At 36.4% G+C, this 20,605-nt stretch overlaps 1 protein-coding gene across 7 annotated transcripts in view; it reads right to left on the reverse strand.

The window, feature by feature from the left end:
- Positions 1 to 20,605, reverse strand: part of FAT1 (FAT atypical cadherin 1) — a 101,694-nt gene that overhangs the window by 65,711 nt on the left and 15,378 nt on the right. For all 7 annotated transcript variants that reach the window (XR_014945398.1, XM_085545296.1, XM_085545295.1 and 4 more), the window contains exon 3: positions 1,786 to 2,100. Coding sequence is in view for 6 of the 7 variants with exons in the window: in XM_085545296.1 (XP_085401422.1) it covers positions 1,786 to 2,100 (315 nt within the window). In the remaining variant the exon portion in view is untranslated. The remainder of the gene's footprint in view (positions 1 to 1,785; positions 2,101 to 20,605) is intronic.

Below are 20,605 nucleotides of genomic sequence, written 5' to 3' on the forward strand. Positions count from 1 at the left end.
AGTGTGGAAAATCATAAATGAGATGGAAAGGATCAAGGAATACAAAAAAATACGGTATAGAAAAAGTAAGCACATGATACCCCACAACAGTTGGCCAATTATATAATGAAGTGTAAATGTAGGCAGAGCTTATGTTCACTTCAGTTTGAGCAACAAAGCCAGTCAGTTTTTTCCAGGTAACTCTCAGGCTACTTCTGCTATTTTTAAATCAATATCATTCTTTGAGACAAGGATTATCAAAGCAGCAGGCAATAGTACTTTGCTAAAACAGAAAGAAAGGAAGGCAAGTACACAGAATGATCAGAAAAATATTCATTTCAGGTCATGTGAGAACACAGAAGGAAAGAGAAATAAAAATAAGTTGGTAGTTACTGCACTCTCTTTAGGACACTCTGATTTTAATTTTTTCTTGTTTTACACCTCCAGGCTGACTTTGTAGTAGAACAAATCTTTCTGTAAATATAGCAGCTATAGGCCTTACCTGTGCTCACACCTTTTGTTGCTTATGTTATTTCCTGCATGCCTACTAGCAATGTCTCACAAGCAGATACAGAACACACTGACCAAGAAATTATTGTAAAATATATATATATATCCAAATAATATACCTGTGTTTGCATTCAGAGCTTTGCTGACGCAGCAACTGCAGCTTATATAGCATGCAATTCTTTTACACTGAGCTAAAACCATGAAACATAATGAAGACTAGTGTAAATCCTATCTTCAAAACATACTTCTCACTCATAGGGTTTTGCTGCTCATTTAAATCTCCTTAAGTTCCAACCATGAATGAGCAGCAGTTCACAGAATGTGGAATTCTGGCTTTCTACATAATCCCTTTAGTCTAAAAATCTCTGGATTCTGAGAAGTTTCCGACTGAGTGAATCAGAAGTCTCCTGTAATTTGTACTCAGCACAGGGACTTAAGTGCAACATATGAAAAGATAAGCTGTGCCCTACCTACCCAGGTGCCTCTTTTTTAATATTAGAAAAGATGTATGAAAATAACATCCAGTACAGCTACTACTTTTTCTGCATTCACTCATAAGCAAAGGATGGTGGGCAGCTTTTATGTCATTTTTAAACTTGTTCTTCAGCTTCAGTTAAAATGGATTATTTCATTCATTTCCTCTCTGGTAATAGGTCAGTTGTCTTCATATTGTACTTTCCTGTTAAACTCTCAGTGTGTTTCTCCAAAGTCTTCCAATCAACTCTAAACTCCCCCACTGAAGTCACACCTTCTTTCCCCTACACATCAGCCATGACTGCAAATTAACTTCCAGATTTTGTCTCTTACAATGGCAACAGCTAGTAACACAGAGAGTCCCTCATGACTGGGACAAGTGAATTTGTAGTTAATAAATGGCTTGCACTGTCTTGTCTAACATTACCTGGAGGGGACAGGGGCAGTAACTGACTTAAAAATTGTGCATGAAAACTGGAAGACAGAGATTGCTAAAAACAATTTGGATAAAGCTAATCTAAGATTCCAAGAGCACATTTACTGCAGTACAAATCAAAATGGACACTGAGCCGACTAAAGCTGAGCTACTCTGAGGTAAACAACCTCAAAAAGGGTGCAGAAGTCAAATACCCTAAACAAACTGTTTCACTCTCAGATACTCTTAATGTTTTGTATCATTTACTGATACAAATTTAGCAGCTTATCTCCGCAACTACCTGAGGCCTGCTAACAATGTTAAACCAGAGACATAATTTTGCCCATTTATTGTATTTATGCAAAAGCATCAATTCACTCATATTTAAAATACTGTATTGTACTTACCAGTTTTGGGGTTTATTGAAAAAAATCCCTGTGGATTTCCACTTGTAATCTTGTATGTTAATTTTTCACTTGAGCTAGAATCTGGATCAAATGCTTCAATTTGAATGACGGACACATCCTTAGGTGAGTTTTCCATGACCTCTGGGTAATAAACTGGTTCTGTTGTCTGAGGAGCATTATCGTTAACATCTCCAACTTCTATGTAGATTTCAATGAAAGACGATAAAGGCACAACACCTTGGTCTGTTGCATAAACAGTCAACCAGTAATGTGAAGTAGTCTCACGATCCAGGTGATCCGCAGTCTCAATAATGCCTGTTTACCCGGAGCAGAAAGAAAGAGAAAATGATCAATATACAGAAATGTGTAGAAATAGAGAAAACAATGAGCTTAAAAAACACCAGAAGAAAATCAGGAAGTTCAAAAGAACTGACATTGATTCTACAAACTGGGTTAATATACAGGCACAAATATGAAAAGTAATCTGAAATCACAAAAAATAAAATTACTATAGCAGTTTTCAGCAATTATGTATTATGGAAATTAAACAGTATACTACCATCCTTTGAGATTCATCAGATCAATTAACACTATTCAAAAAAGCTGTTTTGCCTAAAAGATAAAATATAATGAATAATTTGCAGTCTTTTGGGACTTGAATGACCCTCTTTATTCTTCACTGATTATAGTGAATTTTGCACTGTATTAAACTATCTGATTTGGATGCCAAACTCTTGAACTGTTTACCATTATCCATATTAATGAGCAGTTACTTAAATGCAAACCATTCTTATCTACATGCCTGAATGAACTACTTAACAGAATTTTCATAATTTGTGTAACTATTCAGGTCCACACAGAAAACTCACAGAAAAGTTAAACCTGAAACTAACTTTCATATTATTAAGACCAACCACTGTCTGCCATTACTTCGGCAATAAAAAGCAATACTTTGCTCAATTTTACACCCATAAAATGAATTACCATTTAAGGAGTAGCTAGAGAATTCACAAATGTCACAATGGAATTAGTCTGAACCAAAGCTAAATAAATCAGGAGGGACTTGAGTTTTTATCCACTAAGGAGACTCAGATCTATTTTTACAAACATCCTTCTCAACAGAGTATGCTCATAGCATGTGTTATATATAAAAAAAAGTCATGAATTTGACAGGGGGTTAATATCTATTCATAGAGCCATGACACCATAGAAGCTCGCATTTTCCTTTTCTTGATCCAGTTGTTCTTGCATGTCATCCTATCTGAGGTATTTTCTGAATGGAAGTGAATAAACCTGATACATACAGGATATGGGCAGAGTAATACCTTGCAACCATTCACTGCGTTCATCTTGAAAAGAGCTGTCATGGCTCTTTTTTATTTATTCTATCGATACACAGAAAGCCTAATTAGTAGAGGAGCCCAGATGAGTCAAATATCACCATGGCTCCAGGACTCTAGATATATTCATATGATGTGACTACGTGTGATGTGGCCCTTGCCCTGAGCTACTCTACTCTCCACAATGTACATATAATCAGTAAAACTGGACCTCCATAAACTACGCCACTTCACTTTTAAAACAGTTCCTCAGGAAAGAAACTAACTGTAATTTCCCTCATGCACTGCAGACACATTAATTATGCAATATTTAAGCTCAGAAAAATGAGATTAATACTGAGGAATCACTCCTTTGCTCATTACTCTCCTTGCTCTGTGGAAAGCTGCATAAAGGTTTGATGGCAATCATCCTACATTTTAAGCTGTCAGCAAGACTTCAGGAGGGCTGCAGGGCATAGCACCTAATACCTAAACCTGCAGTATAGCCATGTGTAGCATTCACAGCAACACAGCATTACAGAACTACCACCAGGTGTCAGTGTGGAAACTGATTTCGCATAGTCTCAAAACGGAACTGGGATAAAAAGGAGGGGCAGGTAATACTGCAATTTGAAAATATACAGACATTACACACAGTCTATAACAGCTTTCTTGAAAGCAAACCGATGGTTTTGTAACTTCCTTCTTTGCAGATGAACGCCATTGGAAAACAAATCAAGTTGTTCATTTTAAGAACACCTACATTTTACAGTTCTAATCTCTTTCCCTCAGAATTTGTAATTTTTGATGGCAGTCTTGTTATAAAAAAATAAAACCCCTAAAGCCACTAGGTTTGTGCTGTGGCTACTTGCACAGTTTCTCATGTTAATGTAAAGAATAATTTAAATAGGACACTATAAATCTGTTCTCTCAAAAAAAGCAGATGCAATCTTGAGCACCCTGTTACCTGGATTCTTTTTTTGTAACTTGACACTGCACCTTTTGCATGTCTTTGTTTCAGCCAAAAGACTTGGCTGGGAGTAAAAGAATGTGTGAATTATTCTGGCCTCACCTGTAAACCTAGCGCTGGATATGGCAAAGAAGCATTTTAGCTTCAATCTGGGTAGATTCCCTGCATGCCCCAGAACATTTTGTAAAACCTTCATGTCCTAGCAAACACCAGACTGACTGTTGTAATTCCCTCTTAGCAGGGCTCCTATTAATGCTGCTCTGTTGCTTGTGATCTGTGCAGAACACAGTGGGCATGATTATGTGCTGCACTGAGCAACCATTATCATTTTACACCTGTCCTGCATTCCTAACACTATCTACATCAGAAGTAGCAGATTCATTTTAAGATATCTTTGTCTGATTTTAAAGAAACAGAAAGGGAAACTTGTGGCAATGGAGCTCTCCTGCAATCTTCCCAACTGGCATCTGCAGTTTCTACTACCTTACTTACCTAGGCCTTCCTCAAGTCAAATTAATTAATTAATTAATATCAAACCAATTTTACCTTTGTGAATTGTCACATCTCAAGTGTCCATACCCAAAAAGGGTAAAGGGGAAGAAAAATAAAGAGTACCATGCCAAAACAAGTATTTCAAGAAGAAATACATAAAAACATTATGGGGATGTAAAGGCAGTGCTGTGCAACAGAGTAAACATGGCCATCCTGATTTGTCACTTAATTTCTCATTTCAAATTAGACTTGCTTGTCTGGGTTACTGCTGGATAGTTTATACTGACTTTTGCTGAAATCTGCAATGAAAGGCCTTTTATCTGTCTGATCGCCATACCACTGAATAAATCATATAACAGATGTTTACCCAACAGGGGAGCTCTAATTCTCAAAAATTTCACATTTTCTACAGGGCCACCCATATTCTCTCCATGAATAGAAACAACGTGAAATTGTTTTTATCATGTTTCTCACTCAACAGATACAACTATCAGATGAACAATTTTTTTCTGTATACTATGCTCATTATAATCCCAAACTACAAGGTAAGAACAGCTGGACCAAACATTTTATGAGCATTCAGATATGCAAAAGATGTCTATGTAACTGTTTACAATTAATGCTTATTAATAGATTAATTCCTGAACAAACTTTTCTCAGAGATGAAGTCTACTTAAAAAAAAGTAATAATAATAACCACCATTCATCCCACTTACAGTTTGAAACAGATGTAATGGACAGCTGTGTATGCAAGTTGGAAAATTTATTTGATATTATGCATAGTTAAGAGGATTATTATGACAATATTACAAATGAAGACTCAAGATAACATTTCTCCCTCCAATACCAATCCTTGTCAAAGAGGACAAACCGGAGAGCAGAAGTTTCTCCTACGCACTCACCTACGAGGACTGGTGGAGCTCCCCACATCTATTTCTCTCACATTACTCATAGCTCCCAGTGCAGGCAGGGATGGGATGAGTGCACTATCAGTGACTCAGCTCCCATTCCATGCTGCTACCGCCCAGCAACAAAATGGAGCAGGGTACTGAGCAAGTGCACAAACCTGGGCAGTGGTTGTACGGGGTGGGGGCAGTCACTGAGGACTAAAACCTGAATTTCTTTAGGTCTAGCATCAGCACTTTTGCCAGAAAGCACAAACTTGGATTTTTATTTTTTTTTTTCCTCTCTCACTAACATACAAGCTGACCTTACATCAGCCATTACAAAACACCATCCTTTTCTCATTACTTTGATTGAAGTCATTCCTGCTTCAGCAAGTTTAACACTAAATCATTCCTGATTTTGCCTATGGGAACACTTGCAGCTTCATCTTTGACTTCTATGCAACAACAATGAATACAAATGTATGTAAAATCAGTAGTGTACCTTTAAAAAAAAAATGTAAGAACAAGGAAGACTATTTTATTCTTTCCACTATGACAATGATGCTTCTGCCCAGTACAGGTCGAGAACTAGTTCTTAAAGTATCACTGGTCTACCAACTTAGTCCTTTTCCAAGCTTTGACTTACAGCAGCCTATATTTTTTTATATTTTTTGCATGGTTATACAGCATGAAGCTATGAAGGCCAATACTTATGGATTTCACAAAGTCACTGGCTTCTAGCACTAGTGGTTCTCAAGACAGGAAATAGGAAACTGATGGGAACTCAAACATCCAAACAGTAATAAATCAATCTAAGAAAGAGTTCATTTGTTTTAATCTTACACTCAGCTCAAGCCTTTAGGTATCAGCAAGATGCTAATCAGTATCATCAATTTCAGCAGCATGATTTGGTTTCTAAGAAGTACTTTCACTTTTTTCTTCCTGTGGTGCAAAGTACACCTAGGGATTACAACTTAAGTATTTCTATTATCTATTTGGTATGTTGAAGGCTCTTTCTCTAACTCTTCTCCCATTCAAAGAAAAATCTTTAGTCAGCAAATCTCCCATTCTTTATGCTGAGGCAAATTGGTAATTTTAACTTTTACAAACCATTTGCTTTTTATGTAGCAAGACGAGCAGATAAATTTCCCGCAGAGCACCACTAGAGAACTTTCAACATATACGGCAATCCCAAAGACATGTAAATATTATTGGTCATAAAATAAAATGAAACGAGTATTTTAAAAACATTTTCACTTGGCTAGATATGCAATCTTCAAGCTTTTCAGGTGCTTAGATAAAAATCTTTTTATTCATCAGTCATTAACCACTAGCAGGGAGAAGAAAAGAGCTCTGATAAAATGTTTGTCAGTCATCTGCAAGGGGGCATCAGAGCTGACTTCACAATCTTCATATACCTAAAACTTTAGACTAGATATTGTTACTATTTTATGCAATATTTGATGCAATTTCTATTGATTTCATTAAAAGAAGGTGAAAGTCCTGAACAAATACAATACAATACAAGTAAATCAGAAGTCAGTAAGCAGTAACAGGCTGGTTTAAGAACATGGCAACTGGGCTAACACTGGAACATTAAACCTAACCTTTCCAGAAAGCAACATTACTTCCAATTTTAATCCCATAGCCCAAATCATTACAACCAAAGTCACTCTTAAAACAAAAATAAACATATAAATCCATCTCAAATCTAATAGTCCTGCATAAGCCAATTCTATCTAATTAACAAACGCTCAAACTGTAATACCCCCCAATTCCAAGGGATGATCCTCCTTAAGTGTGCTTATCCAGGAGAACTCTCATTAACAATATTAATGATTCTGTAATGCAAATCAAAACCTGCAATCACTTCTCAGCAAAGCATGAAAATGCAGTTTAGTTGAATTTTCCTTGGGAATGACAGCTAAAACAAACTAAGAGAAATCCCTGGCCTGGAACACTGTTCTTGAAATCTGATTACAACTTAATTAATCTGAATTCTAATCATCTGGGCAAATCGAAAGGCTTCTTCAGCTGCTTTAAAAGCCAGCTCTGTGGTAAAAAAGAAAATATTTTAACAACTGCATGAACACGGGTTTTGATCAAATATGGTCATCAATGAACAACCAATCCAGGCTAAATTTGTACAAGTGAGCAGATGCAGCTTGCTCCAACCAGAGGCGTACTGTCCCTCAGTGGCAGTAGCCTGTACACACATCAGCACAGCCTTTAACTTTGTCTTGAGATCTGACCAGACTATAAACCAATGGAACAGAAGCTAGCACCAAGGTTTATACAATCTTTTCAATTACAAACAGAATGAGGAGTGATAAACAGCTTAGCACATACTGCTGCTTACCACATGAATCTATCCTGCATCTGTACAGGCTGCATATCTTTTCCAGAACGTTATTGGTATTTATGAAATCAATTTTTATACACACAAGGGTCTAAAGAATCCCATCTTCCAGAAGTCTGCAGGCTTTCTGATCAAACTTCTGCTTTAACTTCTGTGAAACTCTGTTGAGTTGCTTTAAAATAATGAAGCAGATCACATCAGACTGTACAAATTCAGACAGAAATTAAAAAAAAAAAAAAAAAAAAAAAAGAGGAACAGCATCTGGTATAGATGACACAGAACTTATCTGCTTCCCAGCAGTCCCTGGAGGACTCAAAGAGAAACATCTACACTCTTTTGACCTCCATTTCCCCTCGAGTAATTTCTAGAGGCATAGTCAAACCAGGAAAACTGGCAAGTGTAACATTGTATACTACCTATGTTTCCACCCTCCCATACCCCCCCTTCATGCAAAGTTGCCTGGAAGGTACGAAAAGAAGAAAAGAGAGAAGAGGTTAATAGCTACAGCATATGCTCACAGAAGACTGGAGCATACTAATTATACCAGTCTGTAATACCTAGTATACATTGTGATTCTAGTACTAATTATGACCAGTGACATACCTCAGATTCTTTCCACTTTTAAAACAATTTTTAAAACATCCTCCAGTCAGTTTATCTATATTTCTGATGGACCAGATAACCTCTGCCCATCACTATAGTAAGACACTGGGAAACACCATGAAGAAGTAGCCAAGTACAACCATACGTACTGACAAGAAGTGTTATGCACCATAGGGCATTCTGCCATGCTGCAAAGAAAAAAGTTTTGAAAAATGGAACATATTGAATTCCCAAGTAAAAAAAAAATAAAAATACTTTCCCCGTGGCTGCTGTAACTTAGGCCTCTTCTAAGCACCAGTTTGTGAGGAAAAACTGAGTCCCAAGACTGCATTTCTTCTAAAACACCATCCAATGCCAATAAAATTTAATATTATTTGATCAGACAAATAATAATGACTTAACAAAGCCAAAACAAACAAAGGTATCACAATAAAACACTGGTCTTTATACCACATAAATCAATGCCCTGAAGTACTGAAGATTTCACGTATGCCCTGTCACAGAGACAAGGAACTAGTCAGCACTTAAAATGTCAGTTGAAAAGACCAAAATCTCCATCCTGTGAACTTGAAACAATCTCCTTCTTTAGAAGGAATGGAATGAGATTCCTTTTGCAGAAGTGAAATGTCAGCTCATCTACTGTATAAACACGGCAACATGCCAGGAGAGGCTCTGCACTCTGAGTTGTGAAATACTAAAGACCTGTGGCTGGCAGTGTGAACTTTAAAAAATGATACACAACCTCTGTCTTTTTTATCAAAAAGAACTATTTTGATAAATAAACAGAGCTGGAAAACTGCTAGCTCTTCTTACCTGCTTCACACAACACTTACAACAGGAAGCATTACTTCATTATGCTTCTGCAGAAGTACAACAGCCACTGAGAGAAAAATGATTTACTCTTGAACTTCAGAGCAATTTAAAACTTACTACTGACAATGCAAACGCCTCACATACAAGACTTATTGAATCTGAATCACACAACAAGCTACACTGCATTGTTTCAGAATACAAGTAATCCTCGGCTGCAGCTCTAAGAAAGAGAAGAAAGGGTGAGCAGCTACTACTTGGCTTTGACTCACATGAACGAGAAGCGTTCACTGCTCTTCTCTCTTCTCCAAGAGCATCTAATTAAGCACACAGCAAGACTGTAACCTAGCAACAAGCCTTCAATATTGCATTTTGCATAACTCATGTAGAATTAAAATTACTTGTTTGCAAATATACCTGAGGAAAATGAATATGCGTTGTTAAGAACTCTGTTTAGTTTGAAATAGCTTCATCATTTCTTTTCAACAATTCAGAGATTCTTCTATTTTGCCTGAGTAAAGCTGAACTTCAAGTTACATTCTGATTTCTCTTTTAAGTAACATTATGATGTTACCTTTCATAAGTGCCTTGGTGACCTGTACTTCAGTGATCTCTGAATAACAACAATAACAGTATTTAAAAAAAAAAAAAAAAGAAAAATAAACAAAAATAAAAGCAAAACAAAAAAATAACAACAAAAAGCCAACCTCCCCAACCAATAAACCGTGAAACCAATAAACTATCATCACTATAATTACTTTTTTTTTAGTATTTACAGCTTGTTACATCTCCATATTTCATATGTTTATTTCTGGTAAGTTTCCATACACTGGTTTTACCCCATTTTCTAAAAACATGTCTGTTTTTTTCCTTTATAACTACTAGTTCTTTATAGCTACTGAAGACAAATAATGACAAAATAAGGCTTACAATTTTTGCTTCAGAGAACTGTCCAAAAAAAATCTCTCCAAGGAATTGCTAGGGAATAAAACCACTGAAAATAAGCTAAAATTAATATACTGGAATCACAAGTCTTTTGTCACTTTTTATAAAGGCAGACCCAGAAAACTCAATGAAATGTCTGTATTTATAGTCCTTTGAAATAGAAAGCTCTTTTCATTTCATGTTGTGTCTTGAGTACTAGCAGCTGAAAAAATCATGCTTAGACAGCATTGTTAAATGGAAAGCAACTCTGTTACTGTTTCAAGGACAAATGGCTCATTTTCTAACATAAATCACTGCTTAGAAAGTTTCAAGTAACTTCTCACGAGCAGTATTAGCAAGCTGATGCAACTGCAATGAATGTGCCCATGTTCTTTAACTAGTAGATTACATTTCCCTGTGGAGCTGCAAGAATGTCAAACAAGTCATGTCCACCAACGCTTGCTCTCTTCCCAGGGACCAGTTACTGCAAGTTCAGAGAGGTTAAAGGGAAAGAACATCCCAGTAGATCATACATGGTCTTCAAAGCATGCAGAACTTATGCTACAGAAAGCATTATAATCAGCACTAGAACGGATCTGAGATTTTATCAGAACGAAGCCAAACTGAATGTAAGCCTGATTCACAGTAAACGGTACAATTTTTATCACAAAAGTATGAAAGTTATTACAGAATTCTGAACTAGTTTGCATCTCAAATTTAAGTCCACCAAACTGGTTACATGTGACAAAAGGGGTAAATTAATCCAATAACTTATATAAATCAAACATAAGTTTCCAAAACTCCCAAATTCCATGACACAACCTACTGTATTATAATAAAACCATTTCTGCATATGGCGTTAATGCAACAGCAGAGACTACCTGTTGGGATAGTCAAACATTATCAGTGTCATGTCAAAGTTGGCAGACTCACCCTTGCAAATGCACAAAAATTACCAATGGATTCATAGTTAAAAACTATTCTGGGACAAAAACTTGGCATCCAGACAACCCCAGCATATGGTCAAACCCAGGCCTTGACATAAAACTTAAAGGACAGAACAGTTTATGCATCACTTCTGCACTCTGAACAGATGGCAATAATTTGAATTGTGTTAAGGGGAGAAAAAGGGTCACAACTGATTTCCACCACATGCAGCTTACAAACAAGATAGATACATATATTTGAAAATAGAAATACAGAATGACCAATAGCTAAGAGCAGATATCAGTTATCCAAGCACCTAAAGATAGTACAAAGAGCTAGGAGAAAAGATATGCACAGTTGAAGCTCTGCAGCAAACACATACTGTATTTTATACCACTAAGAAAGCAGGTTTTGCACATCCCAGAGAAGCAGGCAAACAAGATCAAATTAGGGACCAAAAGATAGAGTTATAAATTATTAGACCTTGCAACATTTTCGCTTGCAGTTCCTGCCACGTAGCTCTCAGTACATTTGCGGAAAAACAAGTCAAGTGAACTGAAAACAGTACTTAGTCTGGTTATAAATGGGAGAAAAGGCTCTAAAACATGTTCTTAAAATTGTCTGTTTAAAAGATTATGAACAGAAATTATGATTTGGTACTACATACTCTGGGCTAAGAGTAGTAATACATTAAGGTGCACAAACAATGAACTTTCAGGAAGTCACGGGGTGGTGCGGGGGAATTTCTGCAATTAGAAGATCCCTGATGGGGTTGCCTTAGAACTCAACTGATTACTTCCAGTTCAGAAACTCTTTTGGGACAATGGCAGACAGCGCCTATTGTCAGCCTCATTTACGGTTATTTTAATAGCTCCAGCTTATTTCTTTCAGCTAGGCCGTCTGTATGTTTCAGACAAGCACTGTAATTGTAATAGAGGAAAGTTCCATATTCTGAGACTCAGTGTAGAGGAACATACCACCCCCTGCCACAGTATTAGGGGATTAAATGTTAACTTCTCTGACAACTGGAAAAATTACTGTAATACAACCACATAAAAACTACAGTTCTTTGAAGAGAAAGGAAGCTTGAAAACAAGCTTTGTTATTAACATTTGAAATGTTGAAAAACATGACTCCACTATGGAAGCTACATCAGTGTTACAACAGGTTTATGGAGCATTAGTGAAAACAGAACAAACTGCCAGCAGATTCTGTGCCAAACACTGCTTTCACTACCCACAAAAGCACCATCTCACTCTGCTGGATGAGCAAAGTTTGCAGAAATCTGATGTAAAACAGCTCAAATTATCTCTTATTCAGGGATCTTGCCTCCATCTAGACAACTGACTTCTGTGTCCCAAGAAATACAACTACTTTAATTTTATCTTGACTGTGTAACTACGTTTAAGCAAAAATTTTCTGGAATAATAGTAGCAACCTTAAATCCTACTCTTTTTATTCTAGTTCATGCAATTGTATAACTATGATGGAAGCTTGCTGAACTTAAATAACAGGAGGGTTGTACAACGGGCCTGATATTTGTTTAGTCAGAGTAGTAAAGAATTTTTTTTGAGTGCGTGTGTGTGCACTTGCAAGCATACAAGAAATGCAAAAGATATATTTATGCTGGTATGGTTATATAAATTTGTACATATACTCACACAGAAATGAATGAGCAGGTACTTAAGAACTGCAGCTTCACTCAGTAAATTCTTAACAGTCAGCTTTCTAGTTCTAAGGAATTGCTGACAATGTGAGTAGTTATATTACCACTCCAATAAATTTAACCGGAAAACGGGGAGCCTCTGAAGGGGAAATTCCTCTGCAAATGGCCTCGGGAATTTCAAGACTAACTGGAGTTGACAGATTAACCTGGGTCCCCCTTAGGCAGAAGAAGAGGCTACAAGGAAAATAATGAGACGCACAGGGAAGGCAATTACACACCAGAGCAACGTGTTTAATTGTATAGAAACTAATTTGTTGATCCAAAAGGACGAAGCTGTTTAGACCTCTGCGAACTATTAAAATACCTGAACAGTTTAAGTATATTCACTTTCTGTTTGTAAATCTCAAATTTTAATGACTGCCCTAAATAAGGAAGATTGTTCCATGTATTTCAGGAATCTTCTTCCTACATACTGAGCATTTTTCTCAGTTTCCGTTCTTGGTTGCAGCTTGAACGATTGCAGCCTACCTCATATTACTTCCATAAAAGTCTTTTTGAAAGCCCAACAAGTTTGACAGAGAAGTCCCATTGTGTAGCAAGAAGCAATTACAGCTGTGCTTCATAGCCACACCAGTCACTTTGCTTCACAGCAAAACCAGTAGTTTAGCAAATGAATGTGCTATATATATGTGTGTGTGTGTATATATATATATATATATATATATATATATATATATATAGTTAATGTGCTAGCACTATATTAAATTATGCTGGTTTACTGCAATTTTGCTTCAAATTTTTAGTCTCCAGCCTATTTCCAGGTACAGAAACTGTTGGTGAACACTGACGGTTCTCCAAGCACATCTGAGCAAGAAAGGTCACAGATATTGATGAAAAGGCAAGTAGCATGCTGTGAAAAACTGCAAGCAAGGTTGCTACAGCTGTTTATGTTATTGCACCAGGTTGCTATATACACAACAGCACTTAATAACTGCCCACAGAAACACTGTTCCCAAGCAGATTTGTGTGTACAGTGAGGAGCTGGTGGGTATGAAAGTCAGAAGTATGGAAGAGCACAGAAATCAATGAAGTCATGAGATTAAAGTAGCCAGGATTCAGGGACATCAAAAGACATTTGACCTTGTTCTGAGACACTCCATTTCATTAACCTTTAAATTGTCCACTTCTTTATTCACCTTATTTCTACTCATGTATCCAGAGGAGACACCACACCTATCGGTACTTGTTGTAAAAACAAGTTACTTTATTTGCCTTAGAACATGAATTAAATAAGCAAGAAGCTATTCTTTGTTTATGCACAGGACAGGCGAATCATGAAGATAAAGAAATTAGAAGAGATTTAAAAGAAAAATTCATTTTCTTTGGTTATGAGTATTATAACAAGTAGACAAGAAATCCTCCACATTTAAGTTAATTATTACAAGTACACTGAACAATCAATATTTAACATCTAAAAAGGAAAGATCCACCTAGAAAATTAGAAATGACTTCTCAGATGTCAAGCTTACTTATTTGCAAGTTCTCTGGTGGTTGTTTTTTGTTGTTTTTTTCCCTTCACATAAATAATGGATAACCGCCAGCACAGTTATATTTGAAATTGTATTGGAAAGTATTAGAAGGGAAGAAAAATTACAGAAGACACCAGAAGGCAAGGCAAGTTAACTATTAGAAAAATAATAATCGGTAGGTTTCATTTGTTCCATATTTATTGCTTAATAATAAAACCTACAAGTATTTAGATGAACAGACCAGAAAGCATCTCTGTTAGAATTTCTGCTGGAAACCTCCATTAGTTACTCCCCATGAAAATACTTTTCACTGAAGATAACTCTTGACCTTTAGTAAAAACATCAAAGAGAATGAACAATGTGAATGTGTAATTCTTGGCCGAACAACAAGTTTAACTGCCACAGAGTAGTAACAGTAAAAACTAGATCAACTTTTTCTATGCTTACATGCAGTGTAAAGGAAAGAATATCAATACTGTATTTATCTGGTACACTATGTCGACACAGAATACATTATGTTCCTGTTCAAAGAAATTCACAGAATTTGCAGAAAGTAGAAGTAGAGTTTTATCACGTGACCTTCCCAAACATTCATTTTCGTGAAAGCCAGTTCTCAAAAATGCTAGCAATTCTTGTGCTTAATTAGAGCAAGCAACAAAATTACAAAGGTATTTATAATCATCCTTGGAATTACAGACATTCATTGCTAACTCCATTTGTTTCTATCATCACATGCTAGGTCGATATTTACTGCAGATTATGTGGATTAAATTTGGAGTGATCTTGTTCTCACTGTAATCATCATTCGCTTATTATTATTAAACTCTGCACATCAAAACTGACATGTTACTTGAGTCGATGACAACCTCACAACTCATCTTTCACTAACAAAGTAGTGTCTGTATTTTTCTTTGTTTTTACATTGTTTTAAAGTTCTTCCATGCCAACTAACTAGATCCTTTTCTGTTAGCATCCTTGGGACATATAAGGATAAGTCCAAAATGTCACAATTCATTGTAAACATTTTTTAAGCAAGCAAGAAGGACAATTGAGAAATGCTCATTCCAATATATTTTTTAATATTAATTAGTATTATTATATTTTTAATATTATTAGTAATCTCTGGACTTCCATTCTCACAAGCTTCCCTTTGGAAAGCTAACTGAAAGTGGTATGACCTAGGGAGAACTATCAACTGCTTCAATTCTAATTATTTTTTTCCCCTCAGAACCACGTTTTCCCCACATGTAAAAGTGATCCCTTTTTAATACACTTTTTACTTTAACATGATCTCTACAAACCCAAGCAACCAAACATATTACCTGTACTAGCTAATAGCATGGCTGTGGAAGTATATATGGAAGAGAGACATTGATTATTTTTCCATTTTTGACTACTAAGCTGAAAGCGGTACTGTAAATACTCCCTTAAACTACCTCTAAAGTGAACTATGATATCAGACTTCCTTATGCAAAGGCAGTCACCTCTTCTCCCCACCCAAAGTAATTAACATTCCTTGCACAGGCAGCTGGACATTTGTTAATCATTAACTGTTTGAGTAAAAGGACTGGGGGAGAAACTGTTAGCCGTTCATCACAATGCTGCACACATGCAAAAAAATATCTTCAAGACAGAGGATTTAGTGAACAGGGTGACATTATTCACTGTAACAATATACCTGCTGTATTATTATAGGATGTTCAATATTTTGCTAACATTATTTCTCTTTGTGACACTTTCCAGGTTCAAAGCTGAGTAATTAGCTCAGGAATTGAATCAATTTTAAAAAAACAACAACAAAAAACAAACAGTTCTTTAACTAAAACAGAACAAGAAAAGGTATATTTAAAAGTAAGAATTATGCTGTTAATCTCAGAAACAGTAGAATACATACAGCCAGAACTGTAACACCAAATATAATAGATGCATAACCAATGAACACATTCCAATCTTTTCTAGAATCACTTTGATTCACTCTACCTTGCTTTCATTACAGGAAGGGCACAGCAAGGGCATTCCTCTCAGATCAAACAGAAAATTCCATAGACAGAAGTTTCCACATGTCTGATTCGTTGCAGATTAAGCCCTTATCATTAGACAGCAATCTCTAATTTTCATAGAGGCAGGATATACCCTGTCATGGCAAATCTACACGCAAAGAATCTAGGTGAAAAACAAAATCTATAGAATGGAGATGTATCCCCACTGTGAAAGCTACTGACATCACCACCATAGCCTTGGAGAAATTGAAGAGATGATTATTAACGTGAAAGAATTAAGTGTAAAAAATTCACATGCATAACTCCACTCATACATTCCATCATAAGCTTCTTTATACCACAAGTCTTTCAAGCTGAGCTACCAAGAAACCCCTCTGTGCATAAACACCACTAGGACTACAAGCAACACATGAAGTCTGCATTCATTTTTAGTACTTAAGTGACAAATTCTTCAAGTGAAAAATACAACCGCAGCAATTCTGTAACACTCAGGCACATTTACCAGTACACTAAAATCAGAAGGTTCTGATACTTAAATTTCATCATATAAAAATTCTCAAAACGTAAAATTCTCTAATCTTTAAATTCTGAAAGAATTTCTACACAAATATGTACAAATAAATAATACCAGGACATTTTAACTTCCTCTGTGTGTAGAGGTGGTTTCAGTCTTTTAACGTTAGCAAAATAAAAAGAGCCTATTGTGTAAGTATCCAAAAGCTTGGTTTACTGTACCTGCAGATTTTGGAACCATTCCTTGTCAGTGCAGATTATTCTAAAAAGTATACACATTTCTGGTATCAGTGATAACAACTCTGCACAGATATCCAACGCTAAGCACAAAGAGCTCAAGTGGTGTCACTACTGGTAGGCAGGTCAAGACAACTTGCACCCACCAGCTTGGCAATCTGCTCTTTACAAAAAGTGTGAATACATCAATTTATCCTCACAAATAATTTGCAATTAAATAGAAGCAGCTATTAGAAGTATGAACTCTTGTTTTACAGAGTTTGGAGAAGCCTGCTTTCTGAATAGGAAAATTACCAGTTACAGTCTCTTCCTAGATTCTTTTTCCAGAGTTTCCTGTTTGATGACACTAGAAGGCTCGAGACTTTTATTTTTATTTTTATTGAGCCCCATAGAGACTGCTGAGTTAAATTCCTTCTTGGTCACATTGAGATGACTAATGCAATCAAGTCACAGATGTAACAAGAATTATACATAGATTGTTAAAATGGACCCACAAACTATAGCTGCAGCAAGGCCAAAAGTATTTTTAGACCCAAGATCTAAAGCTGTAACTACCGCATATAAGTTGTGGAAGTTTGCCAATTGCTCATGTAGGTTTGTCCTTTGTTAAATATGTCCAAATGTTGTATGATGAAAGTTTAAAATCTTCAAAGAAAAGAATAAACATTATGTAATCATTTTCAAGCTCCTCACTTTTGACCTTAATATGTACTTCAAAAGCTAAGCAGATGCTTAGTAGGAAATAAATCCCCAACTCAACAGATGTACCAACAGTGATATGGCAAGATGCACCTTCCATAGCTTTTGGCAACCCTACACTTTTATTATTCCTCTCTCACAAGTGCTTTTCAAGTCAAAGAGAAGCCTAAACAAGTTAATAGGCCCTTAATATGTACTCTCCTGCCTGAACTGATTGCTGCTTATAAGGTAATCTCTAAGACCACATGTGTCTCAGCCTGGGCTCATCTCCTACAGAGAGGCAGCCCCTAGGCAGCTCTGCTTTCATCAAACGGAATTGTAGCCCACTCAACACCTTTCACAGCAAAACAATCCCTCACTTTCAGCAGGAGAAGAAGAGGATAGAATTGTATGGAATCTCTGTTTGGTCACTCTGAGGTAATGTTTTGCTCAGCAGGATACCTAAGAAAACTTCCAAACTGCTTTGGGAGATCCCCTAGCCACAGCAAAACACACCATGAATATGTTTGTCTAAAACTATTCAGACTCTTCCCAAGACACATTCTAAAAGCAACATTAACAACCAAATAGCACTGATTTACCACTGTTACAAATGCAAATCATAATTTCCTTCAAAGCCTAAAAAAAGAGAGGTTATCAGATAGCTCCAGGACAGATAGGACCTTTGTGACACTGCTTCAGACCAATGCTTCCTTAATCTCTGCTGAACTGAAACTCAACATTAGCTTCAAATGCCCTGCTTAGCTCTAGCACATTTGACTTATTTGACCAGAAGCCTAAACGTATGAGAATCATCCCAGAAATTAACCCAGTGCCACCTTCACTGCCAGACCTCAGCCTGAATGAACACAATTAGACCTTAAGTACAGTGGTGCAAAGCTGCAAAATGTAGCCCTGATTACAGGTTAACCAGGCAATCCCTTCAGAACGTGGACATGACTAAACACAGGCGCCAGGCAGCCAGGCTGCTGGTTCCAGCAATAAAGCAATACAACACACACCCATAGTTATCTCTTAAGGAAAAGCTTTCTGGATTGTTTTTTGGATAGCAGAGAACTTAGGATTGATCCACATTCTAGTTGACAGCAGGTCTCCAGATCTAAACTTCAGTTATTTGAACAGACACAAATTGTATTTAGCTGGTTCTACACTCCTTAAAAAGAAAAAAATAATAATTAAGTTTTCATTAATACTAAGAGGGATTTAAAGACAACAGTTATTCTTAGTAAGCTGCTGTTACAGCTATTTGTGCTGTCTAGCAAAAGGAAATCTATGTGCCAAATGCCTCATTTTTAAAACCGAAACAAATGGGTGGAAAATATATTTTAGTTGCATGAAATTTTAAACAAATGTTTTCGGACTCAAATTATTACTCAATCTAGGCACAGCTGAAGTATACAAATTTGGGGGCGTTTTTCTGCCTTTTTTTTTTTTTTTTTTTTAACATAATGATTTGTTTCTTGCAGAATGGCCCCAGTTTGGCTCAAGGCCACTGAATTGAAGTGCCATAATAACAGAGTGAAGTCACACAGATCTTCCACTGTGTAATCTTCACTGTTATTTTCAAGATGATACTGAGCACATTCAAACCATTAGGTATCATTACCTAGAAAGAAGAAAATAATATCCCTTTCTAAAACTGTAGGTTATTTTTAAGATATCTATAATCAGCCACCAGAAATATGCTTCCTCGATTTAAATGTCCCACACAAAACAGATGCAATTGTCTCTTTCACTGTGCAGACCTAGCTAGGGTTTCAGATCTGTTCCATTTATTGCATGCCTGACTATAAAAGATATGGTGGACATGGTAATATAACTGGCTTCATTATTTACCACCACAACAAAATGTTTCTTCTGAAGGAGTTCATAGGGCTCTCCTGCAAAAGACAAGACTGCCAGAGGAAGAGTTGAAATGAAGATACCTTATTTCAGTCATATGAATTCACCTTGTTCTTATGCTGCTATTCTTTTCCAATATCATAGGGAGAAAAGGCCCAGTTACAGTTTAGAATAAACATAACGCTAGAAAAAACACTGAACAGATAACAGTGCAGAAATATCTTTCTAGATGAAGCATCTATCAAATTAATCTTTGCTTTTCCCTCCCACCTCTTTTTGAAATACTCTTTAAAATTATTTAGTAAACTCCTCTTGCATGGAAAGTCAAGAGAATGTCTTTCTGCATCTCTGGCCTAAGCTGCTTCCTGTTTCCAGAACAAAGACAGTTCTGTGTGCTTGTTTTTAATAACAATGACAACATTTTTCAAGGAAAAAAAATAATAACCCATACTCTTTAATCCCATCAATACATAAAAGACATCATTGCAGAAAAGCTAATTTGAGACTAGGGAAATTAGCCTCACTAACATCAGCATTTCAACAAGAGCAAGAATTTCTTGTGCAAAAAACCTGCAACGATTTAGTATTTAGAAATAGCTGGATTACAAGGTGCTCTGTCTCTTCAGAGTGGAAGGAACCACCAAACTTTGCTAATAGAAAACACTACGCGAAACCCCTCTTAGGACAAAGCCTTTTCCCATTTACTTCTTATTCTGATCTAGTCAAAATATTCTCATAAGGACCTGTAATGTCAAAAGCTTTCTGCTGATGAGACTTTATCTGTGGGCAGAAGCTAAGCAGGAAATGTCATTGCCAAATATAAGCAGACTAAATTTTAAAGCACCTTCTCACAGTCCACCAAATCAAATGCATGCAGAATATTCTCTCCTGACTATGAACATCATCTCATCAATCAGTTTTTAATCTCCTGCTTCACAGTTCTGTTAGAAAAAGATCTGCTCAATACTTCTGCTGTTAAGTGTTCATGGACCTACAAGCTACCTAATAGATCTGCAACAATTCAGAACAGAGAAGTCACCATA

Source organism: Coturnix japonica, chromosome 4, assembly GCF_054131305.1.
Source record: "Coturnix japonica strain WE chromosome 4, WE-NBRP24, whole genome shotgun sequence".
Lineage (NCBI taxonomy): Eukaryota > Metazoa > Chordata > Aves > Galliformes > Phasianidae > Coturnix > Coturnix japonica.